Source organism: Rhinatrema bivittatum, chromosome 6 (assembly GCF_901001135.1).
Source record: "Rhinatrema bivittatum chromosome 6, aRhiBiv1.1, whole genome shotgun sequence".
Lineage (NCBI taxonomy): Eukaryota > Metazoa > Chordata > Amphibia > Gymnophiona > Rhinatrematidae > Rhinatrema > Rhinatrema bivittatum.
Genome location: NC_042620.1, coordinates 277,329,592 through 277,352,405, shown reverse-complemented (window position 1 = coordinate 277,352,405; position 22,814 = coordinate 277,329,592). Strand labels below are relative to the sequence as shown.

Sequence of the window (22,814 nt, the reverse complement as noted above, 5' to 3'; positions counted from 1 at the left end):
GATGTGCTTGTCTGTGCCGTCTCCATGCAGACGACTACCTCTGTGGAGGGAGGAGTGGCCTTGAAGAATGTGCACGGTAGGAGGATTGAGACACTCCTTAAGTAAGCATTTGAAGTAGTGGCAATATATATAATAGCTCTGTACAACGGTTTTGGCATTGAAATAGCAGCACCATGTGAGGACTTTGGTTGTCTGTGGGGTGTTGAGGGCAGTCTCTCTTTCAACATTAGAACATGCCATACTGAGTCAGACCAAAGGTCCATCAAGCCCAGCATTCTGTCTCCAACAGTGGCCAATCCAGGCCAGGTAGTTAGGTCCATCTCCTCTTAGGAGATTCTCAACCTTTTCTTAAAAAAAGCATGCAGAGAGATCACGTAAAGCCTTGCACGAAGCAAGATGTGGTCCTTTTTTAAAGGAGTTAATAAACATGTGAATAAAGGTGAACCAGTAGATGTAGTGTACTTGGATTTTCAGAAGGCGTTTGACAAAGTTCCTCATGAGAGGCTTCTAGGAAAAGTAAAAAGTCATGGGATAGGTGGCGATGTCCTTTCGTGAATTACAAACTGGCTAAAAGGAAACGGAGAAGGATTAAATGGACAATTTTCTCAGTGGGAGTGGGCAGTGGAGTGCCTCAGGGATCTGTATTGGGACCCTTACTTTTCACTATATTTATAAATGATCTGGAAAGAAATATGACAAGTGAGGTAATCAAATTTGCAGATGATACAAAATTGTTCAGAGTAGTTAAATCACATTCAGATTGTGATAAATTGCAGGAAGACCTTGTGAGACTGGAAAATTGGGCATCGAAATGGCAGATGAAATTTAAGGTGCAAGGTGATGCATATAGGGAAAATAACCCATGCTATAATTACACAATGTTAGGTTCCATATTAGGTGCTACCACCCAAAAAAAAGATCTAGGCATCATTGTGGATAACACATTGAAATTGTCGGTTCAGTGTGCTGCGGCAGTCAAAAAAGCAAACAATGTTGGGAATTATTAGAAAGGGAATGGTGAATAAAAGGGAAAATGTCATAATGCCTCTGTATCGCACCATGGTGAGACTGCACCTTGAATATTGTGTACAATTCTGGTCACCACATCTCAAAAAGGTATAGTTGCGATGGAGAAGGTACAGAGAAGAGCGACCAAAATAAGGGGAATGGAACAGCTCCCCTATGAAGAAAGACTAAAGAGGTTAGGACTTTTCAGCTTGGAGAAGATGGTTGAGGGGGGATATGATAGAGATGTTTAAAATCATGAGAGGTCTAGAACGGGTAGATGTGAATTTGTTATTTACTCTTTCAGATAATAGACTAGGGGGCACTCCATGAAGTTAGCATGTGGCACATTTAAAACTAATCGGAGAAAGTTCTTTTTCACTCAACGCACAATTAAACTCTGAAATTTGTTGCCAGAGGATGTGGTTAGTATAGCTGTGTTTAAAAAAGGATTAGATAAGTTCTTGGAGGAGAAGTCCATTACCTGCTATTAATTAAGTTGACTTAGAAAATAGCCACTGCTATTACTACTAACAGTAACATGGAATAGACTTAGTTTTTGGGTGCTTGCCAAGTACTTGTGGCCTGGATTGGCCACTGTTGGAAACAGGATGCTGGACTTGATGGACCCTTGGTCTGTGTTTGTTTTATGTTTATGTCGCTGATCCGTGCTTTCTTCGCACACTAACTGCCTTCCTCGGAGGCTATTTCTTATTTTGTAGAGATGTGAATCGGAACCAGAATCGGGTTGGATTTCAGTTCCGATTCACATCTCTATTATTTTGTAGGCCCACTGCAGCGAAACTGGTTCCCCACAAGGTGAGGGTCGATTTTTGCGGTATGCCCATGCGTTTAAGAGGAAATCGAAAGAGAAAAATCAGAGAGAGGCAGACCGTGCTCAAAGGCACCCAACATGGCAGATGGTGGCCGCATCGGGGCCCTCCTCATTAGCCGGAGCGACGATGGGGGAACTTCAGTCGGTGGTAGTAACCGCGTTAGAGCCAGAGTTTAAAAAGATATTTGACAAACTGGAGGCCATTGCAGAAAGACTAAATTAATTCTTTGCCTCTGTGTTTACTAATGAGGATATTGGGGAGATTCCAGCTCCAGAGATGGTTTTCAGGGGTGATGTGAATGAGCTTGCAAGACTGTCATAGGCTAACTGAAAATGTAACTCTTAGAGAAGTGAGCTTTAAAATACTGCATTGTATGTATATGTCAAGGACTCAGATGTATAGTGCTAAACTGTGTGATTCTGCTAAATGTTTAAAATGCAACACCGTAGATGGAACATTATTTCACCTTTTATGGGAATGCGAGGGGATAGTGCATTTTTGGAACATAGTGCTGGCGGAGGTCGGTGATCTTCTGGGACTGACATTACCAAGGGACCCTAACCTTTGCCTTCTAGGTATCCTGGTTAAAGACGTTGAGGAGTTGGCTCCTGTAGACAGTCTCTTCGTGAGGAAGGCATTGTTGATTGGCCTTCAGACTATTATGGCACAGTGGATAGCTGAGACTCGGCCAGAACGAGCCCAATGGCAGTCTCGGATGATAAAATTAATGTCCTTCGAATATATGACGGCACGACGGTCGACGAAACGCAGAATGGTGCTGTGGGAAGAGACTTGGTTGAGTTATCTACAGCGATTGCCAAGGCCTCTACAAGCTTCTATCAAACTCCAACTTTCCATGGACTACAAGGAATCTAGTAGATGAACAGGTGGATACGGAACAGCGTACACATGCATACTCTCAGGCATCTCCTCTCATAGAGTCTTCAGAATCAAGAGATTATGAACATTATGAACATCTCTCTCTCCACCCCGGGAACTCGCGGCCGCAGCAGCCTCCTCCCAACGCTAACCTCTTCATTTTCAGCCCTCGCGGAGGCGGAGTCCCATCGGCCGCGGTTGAACCTCTTCATTTTCCTCCGAGCCGCACTGCAGTCGTCTTTTCTTCGGGCCGATGCCGAACGCACTAGCGTGGCCTCTTCTTGCCGCGCACGCACCCGATACTCTCCACTTCCTCTTCCGGGCCGCGGGGGGGCGGGAAGAAGAGAGCACGCCGGTGCTGCTGACTCCAGCTGTCTTGCCGCGTTCCGCCCGGGCTGACAGCATTTTAAGCTCGGGCGGAGGAGGACCGGGGAGCAGCTGGGTCAGCGGGAAAGTGTGGCGACACTTGTCTGCGAGCCAGATGCAGCCCTCAAAAGAGCCATATCTGGCTCGCGAGCCATGGGTTCCCGACCCCTGGGTTACGGCTAAGCTGTTGCCCTATCCCTAGATCAGGTCATCTATAATAGTGCTGGGATTCAGCGCTTATGTTTGGTTGAGTACACTTATGGTTACCAGTTTTTAATCAAGTTATTAAGTGGTATTCAAGTTTTTCAATACTATGTCCTGAATGGCTGAGGTCGCTGTATGGGGTATATCTATGGTGACAGCTTTTAAACCTGACTCCGTCTCCATCTGCTAGCAGGAAAGCACATAACCCATTGGCCTGAGTCCATCTGTTTTCACTAAGGAAAACAAAATTATCAGGTAAGTAATTTTTCCTCTGTGGAGGGGAGAGATAATGGCAGTGTCAGAATTCAAGACAAGCACAGAGGATCTCTGAGGGAGAGGAAGGGGATATAAAGCTGAGCAGATGTGGATGGGCAGACTGGATGAGGTGTTTGATCTATTTATAGTCATGATCCGTGTTTCTGTGTAGATGATACAAAAATCTGTAATGGAGCAAACATACAGGAGGGAGTAAAAAAAAAAAGGAAAGGGTATTTGAAAATAACGAAACAGGTTCATGGTCAAGAGTTTGAAAAATGAGTTTCAATGCTAAAAAGTGTAAAATCTATCAGCAACATACCAATTAGAAAGACACAAAAACTGTCAAACAAGATCTTGGGTGACTTGAAGGAGCCCTTTGTTGCTTGAGCAGAGGCATTGGCAGCATGAAAAAAGGTAGGATTGCCCCTGTTTAGGTCACTAGTAGGACCCACCTTGAGTACTGTGTTCATCTCTCTCTGAAAGGACATTGAGAGGACTGCAGTAGCTCACATTGGCAGATGGGTAGGTAGTCTCACCTTTTGTGCTTAGTCTAAGGTTATGTTCAGTGTGATTCTGAGTAAATGCCTTTGGCCTTCAACCGCCATAAGTGTGTTTTTTTGTTTTTGTTTTTTTTTATTAATCATATTAGGTCTAGTATGCAACTTTGAAAATGATTCTGATTTTCTTTCATTTTTTACAGTTGGTAAGACTTCTCTAATCACCAGGTTTATGTACGACAGTTTTGACAACACTTATCAAGTAAGTGGTATATATTAATTTAATGGCCATACCTTATGGCAAAGCATTGGGTATGCCCTATAGGGGATGTGCATTTCTTGGTCAATTCATTTCATTTGTTTCAGCGGTACACGCGTATCTTGCAAATGGAGAGTAAGTGCGCAAAACTGATGGTATGTGCATATGTAGGAGGCCACCCACATATGCACATACCATCAGCTTTGGTTGCCTTCTCTCCATTCGCTAGATATGTGCGTGCCACCAAAACGAATGAAACAACTAATAACGAATGCTGTATAAATGAAGGCACTTAATAAAGTTGCACTTCGCAGATGTTCTATAGGTGTACAAAGGCCCTTGCTACTTGGCAAACCTGTAATAATCCTGCCTAGATGCTTTGGTTAATGGTGATATATCAAGTAAATAAAAATAAATGTTGGGATGCTGAGCCAGTCAGAAAAGGGTCGTTGTAAAATTAGCTGGCACGACTTATACATGTTGTGCACAGCCCTTCCCCCCCCCCCCCCCCCAAAAAAAAAAAAACAAACTCACCGAAAGACCATGGTGGTCCAGCAGGGGGCCCGGAAGTGATCTCCCACTCCTGGGCCCTCGGCTGCCAGTAAATCCCTCCCGCCCTCCATGGCTGCCTTCCCTGATGGTCCCTACCATGTGACAGGGCTGGCCAATGGCACCGGTAGCCCCTTTCACTTGGTAAGGGCAAAGGGTTGCTGGCGCCATTTTGATTGCTGGCATCCAAGGGCCCGTGAGATTGTTCCTGCGTCCCCCACTGGACCACCAAGGACTTTGGTGAGTTGGGGGGGTTCGGGAAGGAGGACGGGAGGGATTGAACAGGAACATCAGCCATGGATGGGGGGGAGGGAGGGTGGTGGGCTTTGAGTTGGGGCTGGTTGTGGTTTTTGACATGGGGGAGGGAGGGAAGGGCCAGGGATAGTGGTCAGAATAATTATTGGGGGGGGGGGATGAGGAGGAAACTAGCATTGACCCATGGATAGCCATGGGGGAGGGAGGAAAGGAGTGAACCACTGGAGATAGTCAGCGGGGGTAGAGAGGAGTGAACCACCAGGGATAGTCATAAACCCTCTAGGTTTTACCCTAAACGTATCCAAAGGTCACTGCAATCTTCTTTATTTTGAGGCCCAAAAAATGCTGTAGACTTATCCATGAGATCAACTTATAAGTATATATAGTAATTTAAAAAATGAGAACATTTTGCTACAGATTAGTGAGAATTGCCATATGTAATTTTTAAAAGCCTTGTTTGATATGCAAGGTATAATGCTTTATGGTATGTGAATACTTGTTTTAATTTAAAATATCAAGAAAATAGAAGGTAAAAGGCAGATCCGATTTAGCAGAATTAGAAAGGTATAGAGACAGGCAACAAAAACAACAAAGGGGATAGAATGGTTCCCTCTATGAAGAAAGGCCAAAGAGGTTTGGGCTGTTTAGCCTGAAGAAGAGGCTGATGAGGGGAGATATAATGGAGGTCTATAAAATCATGAATGGAGAGGAACGAATAAACATGAATCGATTGTTTACCCTTTCAAAAAACTAGAAAGACGGGCACTACGTGAAGTTAATAAAATATTCAAAACAAATGAAGGAAAATATTTTTTAACTCAAAGTACAATTAAGCTCTGGAACTCATTGCTGGAGGATGTGGTAAAGGCAGTTAGTCACTGGGTTTAAAAAAGATTTGACAAGTTCCTGGAGGAAAAGTCCATAAACTGTTATTAACCAGGTAGATTGGGGGAAAGCCACTGCTGTTCAGAGCCTGGATCCTTGCTCTGATGCAGTATGGCAGTCCTTGCATTATGTTCTCTGCTTCTTTGGGCATCTCCAGATCAGTTGGAACCAGTTTCCAGTTGGGCAGCTGTAGCATCTTGGTCTTTCATTTGTATTTCCCTGGAGTTCTGTCCCATTCTTAATCGCACCTTCCTTCTAGCCCAGCCATCAAAGTGACAGTCCTTGGCCAGGTGCCACAGACCATTACTTCCTCTGTAACCCCATACATGAGCATTCTGAGTCCTGCCACTAAGGGCCTGATTTTAAAAAGCATTTACATACTTTAAAATTGGGTTATACACGTGTAAATGCACGTTACCTGAGCAAGTGGACTTCTGAAAATTGCTACAATATATGCCATTCAATTGTCCATAGGATATTCACATGAAAGTGCCCTTTACATGCCTATGGCTTTTTAAAATTACACAATAGTATAACATTTACACGTGAAACTCCTTTAAAAATTACCTCCTACTTGTTCTCTTGGTACAGTGGCAGAGACACCCAAGGACACCATCTCCACGGCACCCCCAGCCTTTGGTCAAGAAGCAGGAACTGGGTTCTGGAATCCAATCCCGATGCCCTACATGGCAGCTCATAGCACCACCATAGAGTTCCTGGGTTAATCTTAAGCAAAGCAATTTTCAAAATGCTTTTTAAACGGTTAAACGTATTTTGTGAATGTTTTCCCCCATAAGGTCCTGGAGTATAGATCCTGGGGTGCTAATGTGCTGATTAGCAGGAGTCTGCTCCCTAGAGGGAACTTGTACTAACTCCTTCACATTCCAGGTGTCTGATTTAATTTGAAATGGTGGTCTTATTCATGTAGAATTAGAAGTGTTTTACCCTTCTTATTAAAGAACTGTAATGTGGTTGAAAGCTTTATTCTCACAGGACAAGCAGGATGGTAGTCCTCACATATGGGTGACATCACGGAAAACTTCTGTCAAAGTTTCCAGAACTTTGACTGGCCCCTACTGGGCATGCCCAGCATGGTATTAACCCTGCAGCCAGCAGGGGTTCCCCTTCATTCTTCTTTTTTCCGCGCAGCAGTAGCCTCGCGGTAAAGGAGCTCTGCAGAGATTCCGGACAGGAATTCTCCTCACGGAATTACTAAAAGTTAATTTGCCCCTCAGGGGTCTCTCCTCTAACTTTTTTCAGACCGCGGTATTCCGGTAAGTTTTTACCCATTTTCCGTCGATTACAGTCGTTTGGCCCTCGCGGCCTACTGGCCGTCGACCTTACCGCGGCTCGATTTTTGCCATGGCGTCGGGGTTCCGTCGGTGTCCGGACTGTACCCGCACCATGTCTATCACAGACCCTCATAAAGTTTGTGTAATGTGTCTAGGACGCGAGCACCATGTCTTGACCTGCACCAAATGTGCCCTAATGACACCAAAAGGTCACAAGGCCAGAATGGAGAAGATGGAACTTCTCTTCCGTGCTCCCCAACTCGTCCATTGCATCGTTGTCAGAGCCGGCACCGTCAACTACGTGCCTGCATCGACCACTGGCCGGTGACTGCCCGGCATCAACGACTTCTCGGCCATCGACACCCTCTACTCCCCCTCAGGACTGAGGGGATCGCAGGGACAAACATCACCATCGAGGGAGCGAAATCATCGACCTCGTCATCGTCCGAGCCGCTGTCGAAGAAACCCCGTCCAGAAAAGGCACCGACCGTTTCTGCGACGGGGTCACTGAGGCAACCCTCACCTGACAGGGGATTGGGAGCCGCGACTCTGCCTTTAATGGTGGTCCCTCCGGCTATGCCTCTGCCTCCCTCTTCTGTTCCGGAGCCGGGGCTGCTTGCTCCAGGTCTTCGAGAAGAACTGGACCGGATGGTTCAGGAGGCCATCGACAAGGCGATGCAATCACTTCAGGTTCCTCTGGCACAGACACCGGTACCGATTGCGGAACCGATCATCAACCCGATTACGGCAGCGCTGGCACCGCTGCTCTCCAGGATGGAAGCGCTCATGGCCGTTTTTCCACCGATGGATCCCGGGTCTCCGATAGCTCTGGTGCCCTCCCCACTTACAGTGTCATCGGGAGGAGAAACACCGTTCCGCATCCCTCCATCAGGAGTTCTGCTTCAGCCATCGATGCCGATCCGTCCATCGGCACCACCGAGCCATCCATCGATGCCCTCGATGCATGTGCCGGTGCCTTCGATGCCTTTATCGATGCCTCCGTTAATTCCTTCGGGGCCTAGACCAGGACCTTCAGGTATCCCACCATCCCATCCCCCTCTAGTTCCTAGAGGGACAGGTGCTGATCCTTATTCCTCTCCAGACACCGATGATTTACCTTCACCCACTGAAAGTTATAAGCATTCTCCTCCAGAGGACCTCTCCTTTATAAATTTTGTGAAGGAAATATCTGAATTGGTTCCCTTCCAATAACAGACTGAACAGGATGATAGGCACCAGATGATGGAGTTGCTCCAATTCCTGGATGCCCCTAAAGGAATCACTTCTATCCCTACCCAGGTTCTTCTGGATCTCCTGAAGAAGAACTGGGAACATCCTGGCTCCATTCCTCCAGTCCACAGGAAAGCTGACACTACCTATTTGGTGCAGTCAGCTCCAGGTTTTCATAAATCACAGTTAGATCACCACTCTGTAGTGGTAGAGTCTGCACAGAAGAGAGTAAAAAGGTCGAAGCCTCACACTTCTGTTCCACCTGGCAAGGAACAGAAGTTCCTAGATGCCATCGATCGCAGAGTCTTCCAAGGGTCCATGCTCATCTCCCGGATTTCCACCTATCAGCTTTATTTGACTCAATATAATAGGGTCATTTTTAAGCAGATTCAAGACTTCTCGGACTCCCTGCCTCAGCAATTTCAAGAACAATTACAAACCCTAGTAAACAAGGGTTTTGAGGCAGGCAAACATGAGATCAGAACATCTTATGACATCTCTGATAATTCTACTAGAATATATGAAGCTGCTATTTCGGCGAGAAGGTGGGCCTGGCTCAAGTCTTCTGACCTTCGCCCGGAAGTACAAGACAGGTTATCCGACCTGCCTTGTGTCTGAGATAATCTGTTTGGCAAACAGATTTATTGCATGGTGGCGGAACTAAAGGACCATCATGAGACCCTAAGACAGCTCTCTGATGCCTTCCGACTTCTCTTCAAAACAGTCCTTCTTCCGCCCGAAGAAGTCCTACCCGCCACCAACCAGATCCCGTGCCACGAGACCTTATCAAAAACCGCAGTCTCGTCAAACACGTAAACAAAAGCCACAAGCAGCTCCTCAACCAGGGCCTCCTTCAGGTTTTTGACTTCTACCTAGAGAGCAGCAGCCATATTCCACTGCCTCACATACCAGTGGGAGGTAGATTGTGCCACTTCCACAACATATGGCATTCAATCACCTCAGACCAATGGGTATTGGCAATAATTGCTCAGGGTTACCATCTGAACTTTCTCTCCATGCCTCCGGACTCCCCACCTCTACCGATGTGGAGAATATCCAATCACTCCATTCTTCTGGATCACGAGGTCTCCCTCCTTCTCCAGTCCAAAGCAATAGAACCCATACCATGCTCTCAACACGGCCTAGGGTTCTATTCCCGGTACTTTCTAATCCCCAAAAAATCGGGAGGCGTTTGTCCTATTCTGGACCTATGTTCCCTCAACAAGTACCTACAGTGAGAGAAGTTCAAGATGGTAACCTTAGGCTCGCTTCTTCCTCCAGGATGCATACACTCATATTGCGATAATTCCATCTCATCGCAAATACCTGAGGTTTCTAGTAGGCCCCAAGCACTATCAATACAGAGTGTTTCCATTCGGCCTAGCATCTGCGCCACGAGTCTTTACAAAATGCCTCGTAGTCGTCGCAGCCTTCCTCAGAACCCAAGGTGTTCACGTCTACCCCTACCTGGACGATTGGTTAATCAGGGCTCCCACTCAGCAAGCTGCTCTGTCGTCCCTCAATCTAACCTTACACACTCTAATTTCATTAGGATTTCTTGTCAACTATGACAAATCCTACTTAGTCCCATCTCAAACCATGTCGTTCATTGGGGCAGACTTAGACACCTTGCAGGCAAAGGCTTTCCTGCCTCGACAACGAGCACTAACTCTCATGTCTCTTGCTCACCAGCTGCAGTCTCAGCACTCTGCGACTGCACGCCAATTTCTCGTCCTCCTGGGACACATGGCATCCTCAGTCCATGTCACACCAATGGCCCACTTGGCCATGAGACTCATGCACTGGACTCTAAGGTCTCAATGGACTCAATCCATTCAGCCCCTGTCGACCATTGTCCACGTCACCTACTCACTCCGTCTGTCTCTCGCCTGGTGGAAAAATCAGATCAATCTCCTCCAGGGCTTGCCCTTCCAGGCTCCAGACCCTCAAATCACTCTCACCACCGACGCTTCCAACCTCAGATGGGGAGCCCACATGGCCGATCTGCAGACACAAGGATCTTGGTCTCCAGAGGAAGCCAAACACCAAATAAATTTCCTGGAGCTTCGAGCGATCAGATATGCTCTCAGGGCTTTTCAGGATCGCCTCTCAAATCAAGTCATCCTGATTCAGACTGACAACCAGGTGGCCATGTGGTACATCAACAAGCAGGGAGGCACGGGCTTCTTCCTTCTCTGTCAGGAAGCTGCGCAGATTTGGGCAGAAGCGCTCTCCCATTTGATGTACCTCAGGGCCAGCTACTTGCCGGGAGTGGACAATGTGCTGGTAGACAAGCTGAGTCACGTCTTTCAACCGCACGAGTGGTCTCTCAACCCCTCGGTAGCGAACTCCATCTTCCAACAATGGGGATATCCTCAGATAGACCTCTTTGCGTCCCCACAGAACCGCAAAGTGGAGAACTACTGCTCTCTCATTCGCAGCAAACACTCTCAACCCAGAGACGCATTCTCCCTCTCATGGGCAACCGGTCTGCTCTATGCATTCCCTCCACTTCCTCTTCTCTCACAGACTCTCGTGAAGTTACGTCAGGACAAGGGAACCATGATCCTGATAACACCTCACTGGCCACGCCAAGTGTGGTTTTCATTACTTCAGGATCTCTCCAACCGCAGGCACATTCCCTTGGGAAAGGACCCGCTTCTAATCACTCAAAACGACGGGTGCCTACGCCACCCCAATCTTCAAGCCTTGTCCCTGATAGCATGGATGTTGAAAGGTTAATCCTTCAGCCACTTAACCTTTCTGAACCAGTTTCTCATGTCCTGATTGCTTCACGGAAGCCTTCCTCGAGAAAATCTTACTCTTACAAATGGAAAAGGTTCACATCATGGTGCTCTTCTCAGTCCCTTGACCCATTTTCCTGTCCAATCCCGAAGTTTCTGGACTATCTCTGGCATCTATCAGAGTCAGGTCTTAAGACTTCTTCCATCAGAATGCATGTCAGTGCGGTAGCCGCCTTCCATAAAGGTGTCGGGGATGTTCCTATATCAGTACAACCCCTTATAACACGTTTTTTGAAGGGCTTGCTCCACATCAAGCCTCCACTACGTCCTCCGGCCCCTTCTTGGGACCTTAATCTGGTTTTGGGTCTGCTCATGAAACTACCATTCGAGCCTCTTCACTCTTGTGAACTTCGATATCTCACATGGAAAGTGATTTTCTTTTTGGCTATCACTTCAACTCGCAGAGTTAGTGAATTGCAGGCCTTAGTTACCTATCCGTCTTACACTAAACTTCTGCAGGGCCGGGCAGTACTCCGCACTCACCCTAAATTCTTACCTAAGGTAGTTTTGGATTTTCATCTCAATCAATCCATCATACTACCTACCTTTTTTCCCATGCCAATCCAGGAGAACAGGCTCTGCATACCCTTGACTGTAAACGGGCTCTAGCGTTCTACCTAGACCGTACAGCTGCCCACAGGGAAAGCACTCAGTTGTTTGTTTCTTTCCATCCTAGCAAGTTGGGGAAGCCTGTGGGTAAGCAGACTCTTTCCTCCTGGTTGGCAGACTGCATATCTTTTTGCTATCAGCAAGCAGGCATTCCTTTTCAAGACTGTGTTAAAGCACACTCTGTGAGGGCCATGGCGACTTCAGTAGCACACCTACGATCGGTGCCGCTTCCTGACATTTGCAGGGCTGCAACCTGGAATTCTCTCCACACCTTTGCAGCCCACTATTGCTTGGACAAAGCCGGAAGACAAGTTTACATCTTCGGCCAGTCTGTCCTTCGTAACCTATTTACAACGTGACGTACCAACACCCTTCCGCCTGCCCGGTGGGGTTCAGGATGCCCTCTACCAAATTCCACTCCAGTTGTTGTACCTATTGCACGCCTTTGGGTACATTTGGTGCATGTTCGGACATCCTCAGCTCAGTACTCACCCATATGTGAGGATTATCATCCTGCTTGTCCTGTAAGAAAGCAAATGTTGCTTACCTGTAACAGGTGTTCTCACAGGACAGCAGGATGTTAGTCCTCACGAAACCCGTCCGACGCCCCACGGTGTTGGGTTCGTAACGTTTTATTTTATTTTTCGGCACTGCCTGTAGCTTTTAAATAAGACTGAAGGGGGACCCCTGCTGGCTGCAGGGTTAGTGCCATGCTGGGCATGCCCAGTTAGGGGCCAGTCAAAGTTCTGGAAACTTTGCAGAAGTTTTCCGTGATTGGACTCCATCCTGTGATGTCACCCATATGTGAGGGCTAACATCCTGCTGTCCTGTGAGAACACCTGTTACAGGTAAGCAACATTTGCTTTCTCCTAGGACAAGCAGAATGGTAGTCCTCACACATGGGTGACATCGGATGGAGCCCGGCACGGAAAACTTACGTCAAGTTTCTAGAACTTTGACTAGATACATTGAGCATGTCCAGCGTGTCTTATACCATGTGTCCACACGGGGTTCGTCTTCAGACTCTATTTTTTTTTTCCGCAGAGCTTTTGCTTTGCAGTTACTTGAGCTTGTGGCTTTTTTTTCTAAAATAATTGCTGGAAAACTTTTCCACTAGTAGTTTTCATTTTTTTCGTGTCTTTTCGGTATGAGTCCTGCTCTGGTTTCCCCTAGTGTCTGTGAGGTTTTTCAGCGGTTCAGTAAGTTTTCTTTCACTTCTGTCCCCTGTGGTGACAGTGCCTTGGTGCCCACCGGCGTCAATTGTCCGCCATCTCCACATTTGTTTTTCGCCCCATTCAGTTCATATAGTCATGGCCTCGTCAAGTTTCCATCGATGCCTTCAGTGCCCGAGGACTATGTCCATTACGGATACACGTGTGTATCCTCTGCTGGGGGTATCGCATGACATCCAGGGCTGACGCTCGTGCGACCAAATGATCACGAAGGGACGTCGCGCTCACCTCGACAAGATGGAAAAGCTCTTTGGAGTGAGGAAGTCCAAGCCATTGACGCCTCATTGGTGACGTCAACAACGAAGGACCATGGAGCCGCACTGATGGACTACGAGCCATCAACATCGGCGTGGCCATCTGCTCTGTCAATGCCACTGGCGGATAGGGGTGCTGAGGACTGATCTCAGTTCTCTTCCAGGCCGAGGACATTGGGTTCATCGACCTTGGCACTGGGAAAAGACTGGGCCGACCACCGAGGGAAACCAAGGAAGCATCAGCACTGGTCAATTTTGCATGCTGCTGTTCTCAGGTCGGCACAGGCGCTTGATGTGATGTCACCAAAGTGACCCCCATGACGAGGAGTGCCTATCCTCCATAGATGCCTGGGGTCTGCAATGGTCTCCACCAGTCCTGGAGTCAGTCGCCAATCCACCTCTGGGATCCAAGGAAGATTTGGCCACCCCTCCTGCCTCCCAGTTTGTTTTGGCATCAGCAACTTTGGTGGAGGAGTTGGAGCGCAGGGTCCAGCTGGTGGTCAGTCGGGCTCTGCTGGGCATTGAGCCTGTGGCTCTCCCTGCTGGAACCACTGCTGGAGCATCTCAACATGCTTATTGGTGTGTAACTGACCCAGCTGGCGCCAGTTCCCGGGAGGCCATCGGTGCCCAGTGTGGCACCATTGCTTCCCCTGACTGATGTGATGCTAGTGGCCGATTCCTCCAAGGAGGAAGCTCCGTTGAGGCTGGCTGGGCACCAAGGCCTGCTGGGGCTGGCACTGGTGCCTAGGCCTCTGGACGAAGGCCGAGTACCCAGGGACCCATTCTCTGTGGATTACAGCAAGGATGAGGCCCCCTATGACCCCCTGGAAGGAGGACAGTACAGAATCCTCCTCAGAGGACTTGGATGGTCTTTCCTCAGAACTGTCTCCTCCAGAGGAATGAAGGAGGTTGCTACCTGAGGCCTGACCTTTGCAGGTTTTATAGGGCCGACTGTGGAGGCTATCCCATTTCAGTTGATGAACGAGGAGGACGCCAGGCACAAGACACTGGAAATCTTTCAGTTTGTGGAGGCTCCTAAAGAGATTGTGATGGTCCCGGTACACAACATCTTTAAGGAGTTGCTATTGAGGATTTGGGAGCACCCCCTCATGGTTACTCCCGAGAATAAGAAGGTGGACGGGGTTTGCCTTGTCCAACAGGCCTTCGGATTTGAAAAGCAACAGCTTACACACCAATCAATAGTGGTCAAATCTGCTCTCAAGAGGACCAAGCGCTCTTGGACCCATGCCTCAGTAACCCCGGGGAAGGCTCACAGAGTAGTGGATGCTCTTGGGAGGAAAGTATTTCAGGGAAATATACTCATTGCCCGCATTGCCTCCTACCAGTTGTATATGAGCCAATATTCTTGCAATCTCTGGTAGCAGGTGTAGGAGGCGGCTGAGTGGCTGTCTCAACAGCAGCAAGTCATCTTCTGTCACTGGTGCATCAGGGCCTGGAGTGTGGAAAACACAAGATGTGTTCCACCTATGTTTTCAAGACTGCAGCGAGAGTCTCTACAGTGGGAATTGGCACCCACAGAATGGCATATCCAGAGGTACAGGAAAGACTTGCTGACCTGCTGTGCACAGAAGAGAATCTCTTTAGAGACAAGATGAGGGACACAATAGCCCAGTTTCCGGATCACCAGGAGACGCTCCAGCATCTCTCCGCCAACACTTCAAACTCGCCTTCCTCAGCCAGTAGGTCTGCCAGACAGGATCAGAGGAGGTCATTCTACCATCAGAGGAATTGCTATCCTCCGGCCCCTCGCGCCCGTTCACAAAGGGTGAGCTCCCACTGTCATCCCAGGCAGCAGCGAGCTTCCAAACCCCAACTGGCGCCTCAGCCAAATCCCAGGATAGGGTTTTGACTGGATCATAAGGAGCATAAGCCAGCCACTCATACCAGAGATGCTGGACTCTCCGGTCAGAGGTAGGCTACGGTTCTTCGTGGATTGGTGGCCCAGTATAACCTCAGACCAGTGGGTTCTCTGCAAGGCTACAGATTAAATCTATTGGGTGTCCTGCCAGATTGTCCTCCGTGCCTGTTTTGAGGGCCGCTAATGCATCAGGAGGTACTATTAAGGGAGCTCTCCACTCTCTTGACAGCCAAAGCAATCGAGCCTGTCCCACCAAGGCAAAGGGGGCAGGGATTTTCCTTCCAGTACTTCCTAATTCCAAAGAGAATAGGGGGACTCCATCCCATCCTAGATCTGAGGGCCTTGAACAAGTTTCTAAAAAGAGAAAAGTTCAAGATGGTTTCCCTGGGCATTCTGATTCCTCTCCTGCAAAAATGGGACTGGCTATTCGCACTTGATTTAAAGGACACACACACCCACATCGAGATCTTTCCAGGTCACAGGAAGTATTTAAGATTTGTGGTGGGAAAACAGCACTACCAGTACAGTGTGATGCTGTTCGGGCTAGCATTGGCCCCATGTGTCTTTACAAAATGCCTGGCCATGGTGGGGGATGCACCTCTGCAGACTGGGAGTGCATGTTTTCCCCTATCTGGACAATTGTCAAGAGCACCTCTCAAGCAGGTGTAGTTAGGTCCTTGGAGTCCCTAGGGTTTGTCAACTACTTGAAGTCCCATCTCAGCCTGTTACCTTAATTGGACTTCATAGGAGCTCTGCTAGACATGACTTGGGCAAAAACCTTTGTGCTGCGCTCCAGGGCACTCACTTTGGCATCCAACAGAGCCAGCAGGTATCGATATGGCACATGTTGAGGCTGTTGGGCTACATGGCCGCAACCATCCATATTATTCCCATGGCATGTTTACACATGCGCAGATCCCAATGGACCTTGAGGTTGCAGTGGCTCTAGGCCACCCAGCATCTCCAGACTTGTGTCCAGATTGCTCCGTCTCTTCAGGACTCCTTGTGCTGGTGACAGGTTCTCGAATTTGTAGCAAGGAATATCTTTCCAGACTCCCCCCTACCCAAATTGTCCTTTGCACAGATGCATCCACCCTGGGTTGGGGTGCTCGTGTAGACAGGCTCTGCACCCAGGGTCTGTGGTCTGCCCAGAAAGCACAATGTCAAATCAACTTCCTGGAGCTCTGGACAATCAGGTGTGCTCTATGGGCTTTCAGAGATCAGCTGTCCAACAAAGTTGTCCTGATCCAGACAGTCAACCAAGTAGCAATGTGGTTTGTCAACAAGCAGGGAAGCACAAGGCCGAACTTTGTGTCAGGAAATGGTCCAGATCTGGTCCTGGGCTCTGCCCCATGTGATGGTGCTCCAGGCCATGCATCTGGCCAGAACAGAGAAAGTGATAGCGGACAGGCTGAGTTGAGCTTCAGGCCCCCTACGAGTGGTTGCTTGACCGGGGTGGCGAATTGGATCTTCCATCTCTAGGGGAACCCAGATGTGGACTTGTTTGCATCCCCCTGCAACAGGAAGATGACTCAGTTCTGCTCCCTGTACAGATCAGATGGTGAACCAGCCTCAGACACCTTTGCTCACCATTGGGGCAAGGTTCTTCTGTATGCATATCCTCCGCTTCCTCTAGTAACGAAGACTCTTCTGAAGCTTTGAGAGGACTGGGGGACTATGATCCTCATAGCCCCTCATTAGCCGAGACATCTGGTTTCCATTCCTTCAGGAGTTGTCCTTCTGGAAACCGATCAGTCTAGGGTCTTCCCAGATCTCATCATGCAGGATCATGGTAGGCTGCAGCATCCCAATCTCCAGGCCCTGTCACTCAGCCTGGACGTTGAGAGGCTGATTCTGTAGCTGCTTGATCTTTCTGAAGATATGTCTCAGGTCCTGGTAACTTCTAGAAAGCCTTCCACTAAAATGTCATTTGGACTGAAGTGGAGGAGGTTTTCCGTGTGGTGTGAGCAAAAGGCCCTAGATCCTTTCTCCTGCCCTACTCAAAAACTGCTTGACTACCTTCCGCACCTTCGGAGGCTGGCCTAAAAATCAATTCCGTTATTGTTCATCTTAGTCCAGTTGGATCATAACCTCCAAGGTGTAGATGGTAAGCCCATCTCTGTACAGCCTAATAATTCCCAACATTCGGTTTGCTTTTTTGATTGTCGCAGCACACTGAACCGATGATTTCAATGTGTTATCCACTATGATGCCTAGATCTCTTTCTTGGGTTGTAGCACCTAATATGGAACCTAACATTGTATAACTATAGCATGGGTTATTTTTCCCTATATGCATCACCTTGCAGTTATCCACATTAAATTTCATCTGCCATTTTGATGCCCAATTTTCCAGTCTTACAAGGTCTTCCTGCAATTTATCACAATCTGCTTGTGATTTAACTACTCTGAACAATTTTGTATCATCTGCAAATTTGATTATCTCACTCGTATTTCTTTCCAGATCATTTATAAATATATTGAAAAGTAAGGGTCCCAATACAAATCCCTGAGGCACTCCACTGCCCACTCCCTTCCACTGAGAAAATTGTCCATTTAATCCTACTCTCTGTTTCCTGTCTTTTAGCCAGTTTGCAATCCACGAAAGGACATCACCACCTATCCCATTGCTTTTTACTTTTCCTAAAAGCCTCTCATGAGGAACTTTGTCAAACGCCTTCTGAAAATCCAAGTATGCTACATCTACCGGTTCACCTTTATCCACATGTTTATTAACTCCTTCAAAAAAGTGAAGCAGATTTGTGAGGCAAGACTTGCCTTGGGTAAAGCCATGCTGACTTTGTTCCATTAAACCATGTCTTTCTATATGTTCTGTGATTTTGATGTTTAGAACACTTTCGACTATTTTTCCTGGCACTGAAGTCAGGCTAACCGGTCTGTAGCTTCCCGGATCGCCCCTGGAGCCCTTTTTAAATATTGGGGTTACATTAGCTATCCTCCAGTCTTCAGGTACAATGGATGATTTTAATGATAGGTTACAAATTTTTACTAATAGGTCTGAAATTTCATTTTTTAGTTCCTTCAGAACTCTGGGGTGTATACCATCTGGTCCAGGTGATTTACTACTCATGTCCTCCTTTATAAGCTCAGAGTGAGGTCATAAGAGGCATGTCCTCTGTCTCTTAACTGTGAAGGAAGGGAAATCTCATACATAATGACTGGTATAGCAGGACTCAAAGAAAATTATCAAGAATAATACTGGTGAATGTATTGAAATTAACATGATTTTTTCTTTGTGCTTTTCAGGCAACCATTGGAATTGATTTTCTCTCAAAAACAATGTACCTGGAGGATCGCACGGTGAGTGAGGAGTGTGCATGTTTGATAACAGTGGAAAGCAGCCTGGTTCTTGGACGTTTGTTGGCAGTCTTTGTACTGTCAGGGTGTCTGATGTCATCTTTTACAGAAATTCTGTCTCTGGGTCAGACAGACATATTTCTGGACATATTTCCTTATTGGAGAATTGCTTGGGTTTTTTCATTCATCTGAATGACTGGTTTCACTCTTCAGCTGTATGTTGAATTCCAGGCCAGAAATCTAGAAAGGTTTCAGATGTATGTAGGGTTTTTGTGTTTTGTCTTGTTCCCCCCTCTCCCCACAAAAAAAACAAAAATGCTTTTCATCCCACTACTGTCTCCCTGAAAAAAAATCAAGTTCTCATTTCTAGTTACATAGAACGTGACCGATATCACTCTGTTTTTGTCTTCCTCATACCTAATCCAACTTCATCCTTTCCCCTCCTTCCAGTGTTGTAGCTCAAAATGTTTGTAATGTAAACCTCTATCAAAACTACAGTAGTTGCTCAATATCCAGTCTCCTAGGTCCTTGTATCTTGCTAGACATTATCTTGCCACCATTGACCTAGTGGTTTTTTGGGTTGCTGTAACCTGTTGGTAGAATTAGACTACTTTATGACTTGCTGTATCTGGTTTGTGTTTTCTTTATCTTCCCCTTATTTGTTTCATTTCTTTCTGGACACTACCCAGCCACCATCAATCTTGTAATGTCAACCTGGTTGGTTTCTAGGGAGTTGTAGCCTGCTGGTTCCAATCCAGCCTACAGTATCATTAGTTTGTGGTTCCTTTCTCCATTCGTCATTTTCTTCTTATCACATTTCCTTTATCTCTGCTGTCAAAGGAGCGAAGGATGGGTTATTTGCAATACTACAGGCTCCCAATCCTGTCCTACCACTGTAGTCAATATCTTTCCCAACCATGATTGAATTCTGTTAAAGTACTGGTTTCTACCACTTTGGCTGGTAGATTGTTCTAGGCATCTATCACCCTTATGGTAAAGAGGTGTTTTCTCTTGTTTCCTGTGAATCATCATCTTTGAAACTTCAGGTCATTACTCCTTTCCTATGTAAAGTTTCCCTTTCCTGTTACTGAAGCCTGTCAAATATATTATTGTTTGTCTAAGGCCTTATACTACACAGAGCCATTCTGTACTACTGATTCCCCTCAGCCAGGCATCTTGTGAAGCATCTGTGCCCATTGGCACTATTCCAGGAGCAGGCAGATTTTGGCTGTGGCCTTAAATCACTCTAAACGTTCCTTTAGAAAAAGGTCACTTTTATGTCTGTCTTGGGAATTGCAACAACCTCCAAGGGCACGGATGTGAGCCACTGATGTGACCCAGGAAGATGTGACCACTACTCCTACGTCTCATGATATATTGGCATTGGCGGTTTTTGAGAAGATTCGGGCAGTGCTGAATTGCACAATTGCAAGCGCCAGTGCATCCACAGTTGCCTTGCAGATGTCTGCTCACAGCTTGAGATTTATTGTCTGGCGGAAGGGTCCTGATGCTTGTTCATGAACAGGCATTGACATTGAGAACTGCTGCACCGATGTCAATTTCCAGTGTATTGTGAGGGGGCAGGGGGGTAGGTGCTTCCTCAAGGCAAATTCACTGGGGTCTGGATGACAACAGACAAGGGATAGCCTCACTAGAACCTTGGCTTCTAGCCAGATTCAGACTGAACTGCCAACCCATGATTCTAGCTCAATGCGAGTACTACTGGGCTGTGACTATGGATCTGAAGTCTGTTTATTTTATTTATTTGATTAATTCTGTTTTTTGGCACTTTTTAAAAGTGGATTACATTCAGGTACTGGAAGAATTTCCGTATCCCCAGAGGGGATAGGCAGAGTCAACAGGTCTTCCCTTGTACCTTTCTCTTCCACAGGAAAGGAGAGAATCTCCTCTTAAGGATCTCTGATTTTGTTGAAAAGGGAAAAAAAAAAAAGCATCATTCCTTTTAAATTCCAGGAGGAGGCAAAGAGTCCAGGGTAAAAGTGCTTGACATCCTCCAGTCTGTGGAACTCTCCAAAGGAAATCATGGTAGTGCTTGCCTTGAGATCCTGCAGTAGACACAGATGAGGATGGAAGAACTCCATCTGTGGTTCCAGTTAATGAAAATGTGTACACAGTATATCGTGTCTAGAAAATTCCTAGATTTGAGAAAGCAACATCTGCCTCAATGATCAATTGCAGTCAAATCCACTCTCAAAAAGGCCAAGAGATCTAGAAATCACTTCTTGATGCCCCGAGAGAAGGTTTCCCATATGAACTTCGGTATAAAAAAAAAAGTTATAAATAAATAAATAAATGCTTGATGTTATAGGGAGCAAGGTTTATCAGTGAGATATGCTTAGTGCGTGCATTGCATCCTTTCAGCTCTTCATGGGGCTGTATATGTAAAACATACTGAAAAAGGTCAAGGGTGTATCAGAGCACCTCTTAGGAGATACGTGATGCCCTGTTGGACAGGAGACTGGAGTGTGGAAAATGCATGGTCCCTTAGCCCTACAATGTTTTTAAAATGGTATTGAGAGTCTCTGCTGTAGGTATTGGTGCCTGCTGACTTGCATGGCTGCATGTTTCAGACATCGGATAAGATGTCCAGGAAAGACTTGCCGATTTGCCATACAATGGAGGGAATCTAGTTGGAGATAAGATCAGTGAAGCAGTGGCTCAAATCAAGGATATCTGTTACGCTGTATATCCTCTCCAATGCCACTTCAGACCCACCTTCTACATCTAGGAGGTATTCAAGTGGGGCTCAGCGCTGGCATTATCATCCACCCACTTGTCCCTATCAGCAACAGGGACCTCTCTCTTGTCGAGACAGCAGAGAGCCCAAAAGCCAAAGCCAGCATCATAGCCAAACCTTAGACATGGTTTTGACTGCATATAGGAGAGCATAATCAAGATCCCAGAGAGCCCAGCCACGGAATAGTAATGCTGATAGCTTGAGCTTCCAGTGATGCTGCCAGAGCAAATGGGGCTCCTGGTGTTCGATCAGGTACTAGGTGGTTGGGAGGATTAAGGGTAGGGTGTGGGGCTTGTGATATGGAGGGGGAGGGGATGGTTAGCACCAGGAGAATCTCTTTACTTTTTCTATCTTCTGTCTGAGGGGTTGGTGGGGGAAGGGACTTAGCAGGGATGTTTAAAATTTATGGTAGATGGTGGGGAATCGAGCCAGAAGGCCTGAGATCAAATTAAAAAAAACAAAACATGAATGCCCCTTTCCCAGTTATCTTTGGAAGTTACTCTGGCACACAAAGCCGGATAACTTTAAACCTGCTCTGAGGCAGAGTCTAAGCTCCAGATCCTAGTGACTTATCCACCTTATACAAAGTTTTTTCATAATAGTGCTTCTGTATACACATAAGTTCCCTCCCCAAGGTAGTGTCAGCTTTCCACCTTAACCAGTCAGTGCTTTCTCAAGCTGTGTGCCCACAAAGATGAGCAGTCCTTACACAATTTAAACTGCTTTAGCTTTCTATCTCGAGCACACTGAAACTTAAAGTCCAGCAAGTATTTTGTTTTGTTGTTTTGTTTTTTTAACCCAAATAGATCTGAAATTGCTGTTAGCCAAATGCAATTGGATAGCAGATTGCATTTATGTGTTAAGTCTGGGCAAGTTTGATGCTAGGAATGCATGCCAAGGGTCATAATGTTAGATCCATGGTAGCGTCAGTGACCCATTTAAGGTCAGCCCTACATGAAAGAGATCTGCAAAACTGTAATGTGGAGGTCAAGCCACATATTCACATCTAATTACTGTTTGGTTAGGGACTCCTGACATGATAGTAGATTTGGTCAGTCTGTCCTGAAAGATTTAGTTGAGGTTTAGAATCCAACTTCATCCCTTCTAGGGCTCATTGTTTTTATTTTCAGGTTGCCTTATTTAAATTTTATTTTTTTTCAAAAATGGCCTGTTGCCAAGAAAATCATTGTTGTGGCTCTGTTGACATGCTTCATATTGTATTTTCCCCTTTTTGTTTGAAGGCAGCTTATAACTAGGATTCGTCTCCTGGGAAAACTTGAACATTCTTCTTGTCCTCTGAGAAAATGTTACTTACTTGTAGCAGGTGTTCTCTGAGGACTGCAGGATGTAAGTCCTCACAGAGTCCCGTCCCCCCCCAGGAATTGACTGCTTTCTTTAGGTAATTAAAGAACTGAGTACCTGCAGAGTGCTCATGACATGGGGCCT

The 22,814-nt window shown here is 46.7% G+C and overlaps 1 protein-coding gene across 9 annotated transcripts in view; it reads left to right on the top strand.

The window, feature by feature from the left end:
• RAB41 (RAB41, member RAS oncogene family) overlaps window positions 1–22,814 on the top strand; it is a 98,111-nt gene that overhangs the window by 6,028 nt on the left and 69,269 nt on the right. For all 9 annotated transcript variants that reach the window (XR_003857527.1, XM_029607260.1, XM_029607263.1 and 6 more), the window contains exons 2-3: window positions 4,249–4,307; window positions 18,560–18,613. Coding sequence is in view for 8 of the 9 variants with exons in the window: in XM_029607260.1 (XP_029463120.1) it covers window positions 4,249–4,307; window positions 18,560–18,613 (113 nt within the window). In the remaining variant the exon portion in view is untranslated. The remainder of the gene's footprint in view (window positions 1–4,248; window positions 4,308–18,559; window positions 18,614–22,814) is intronic.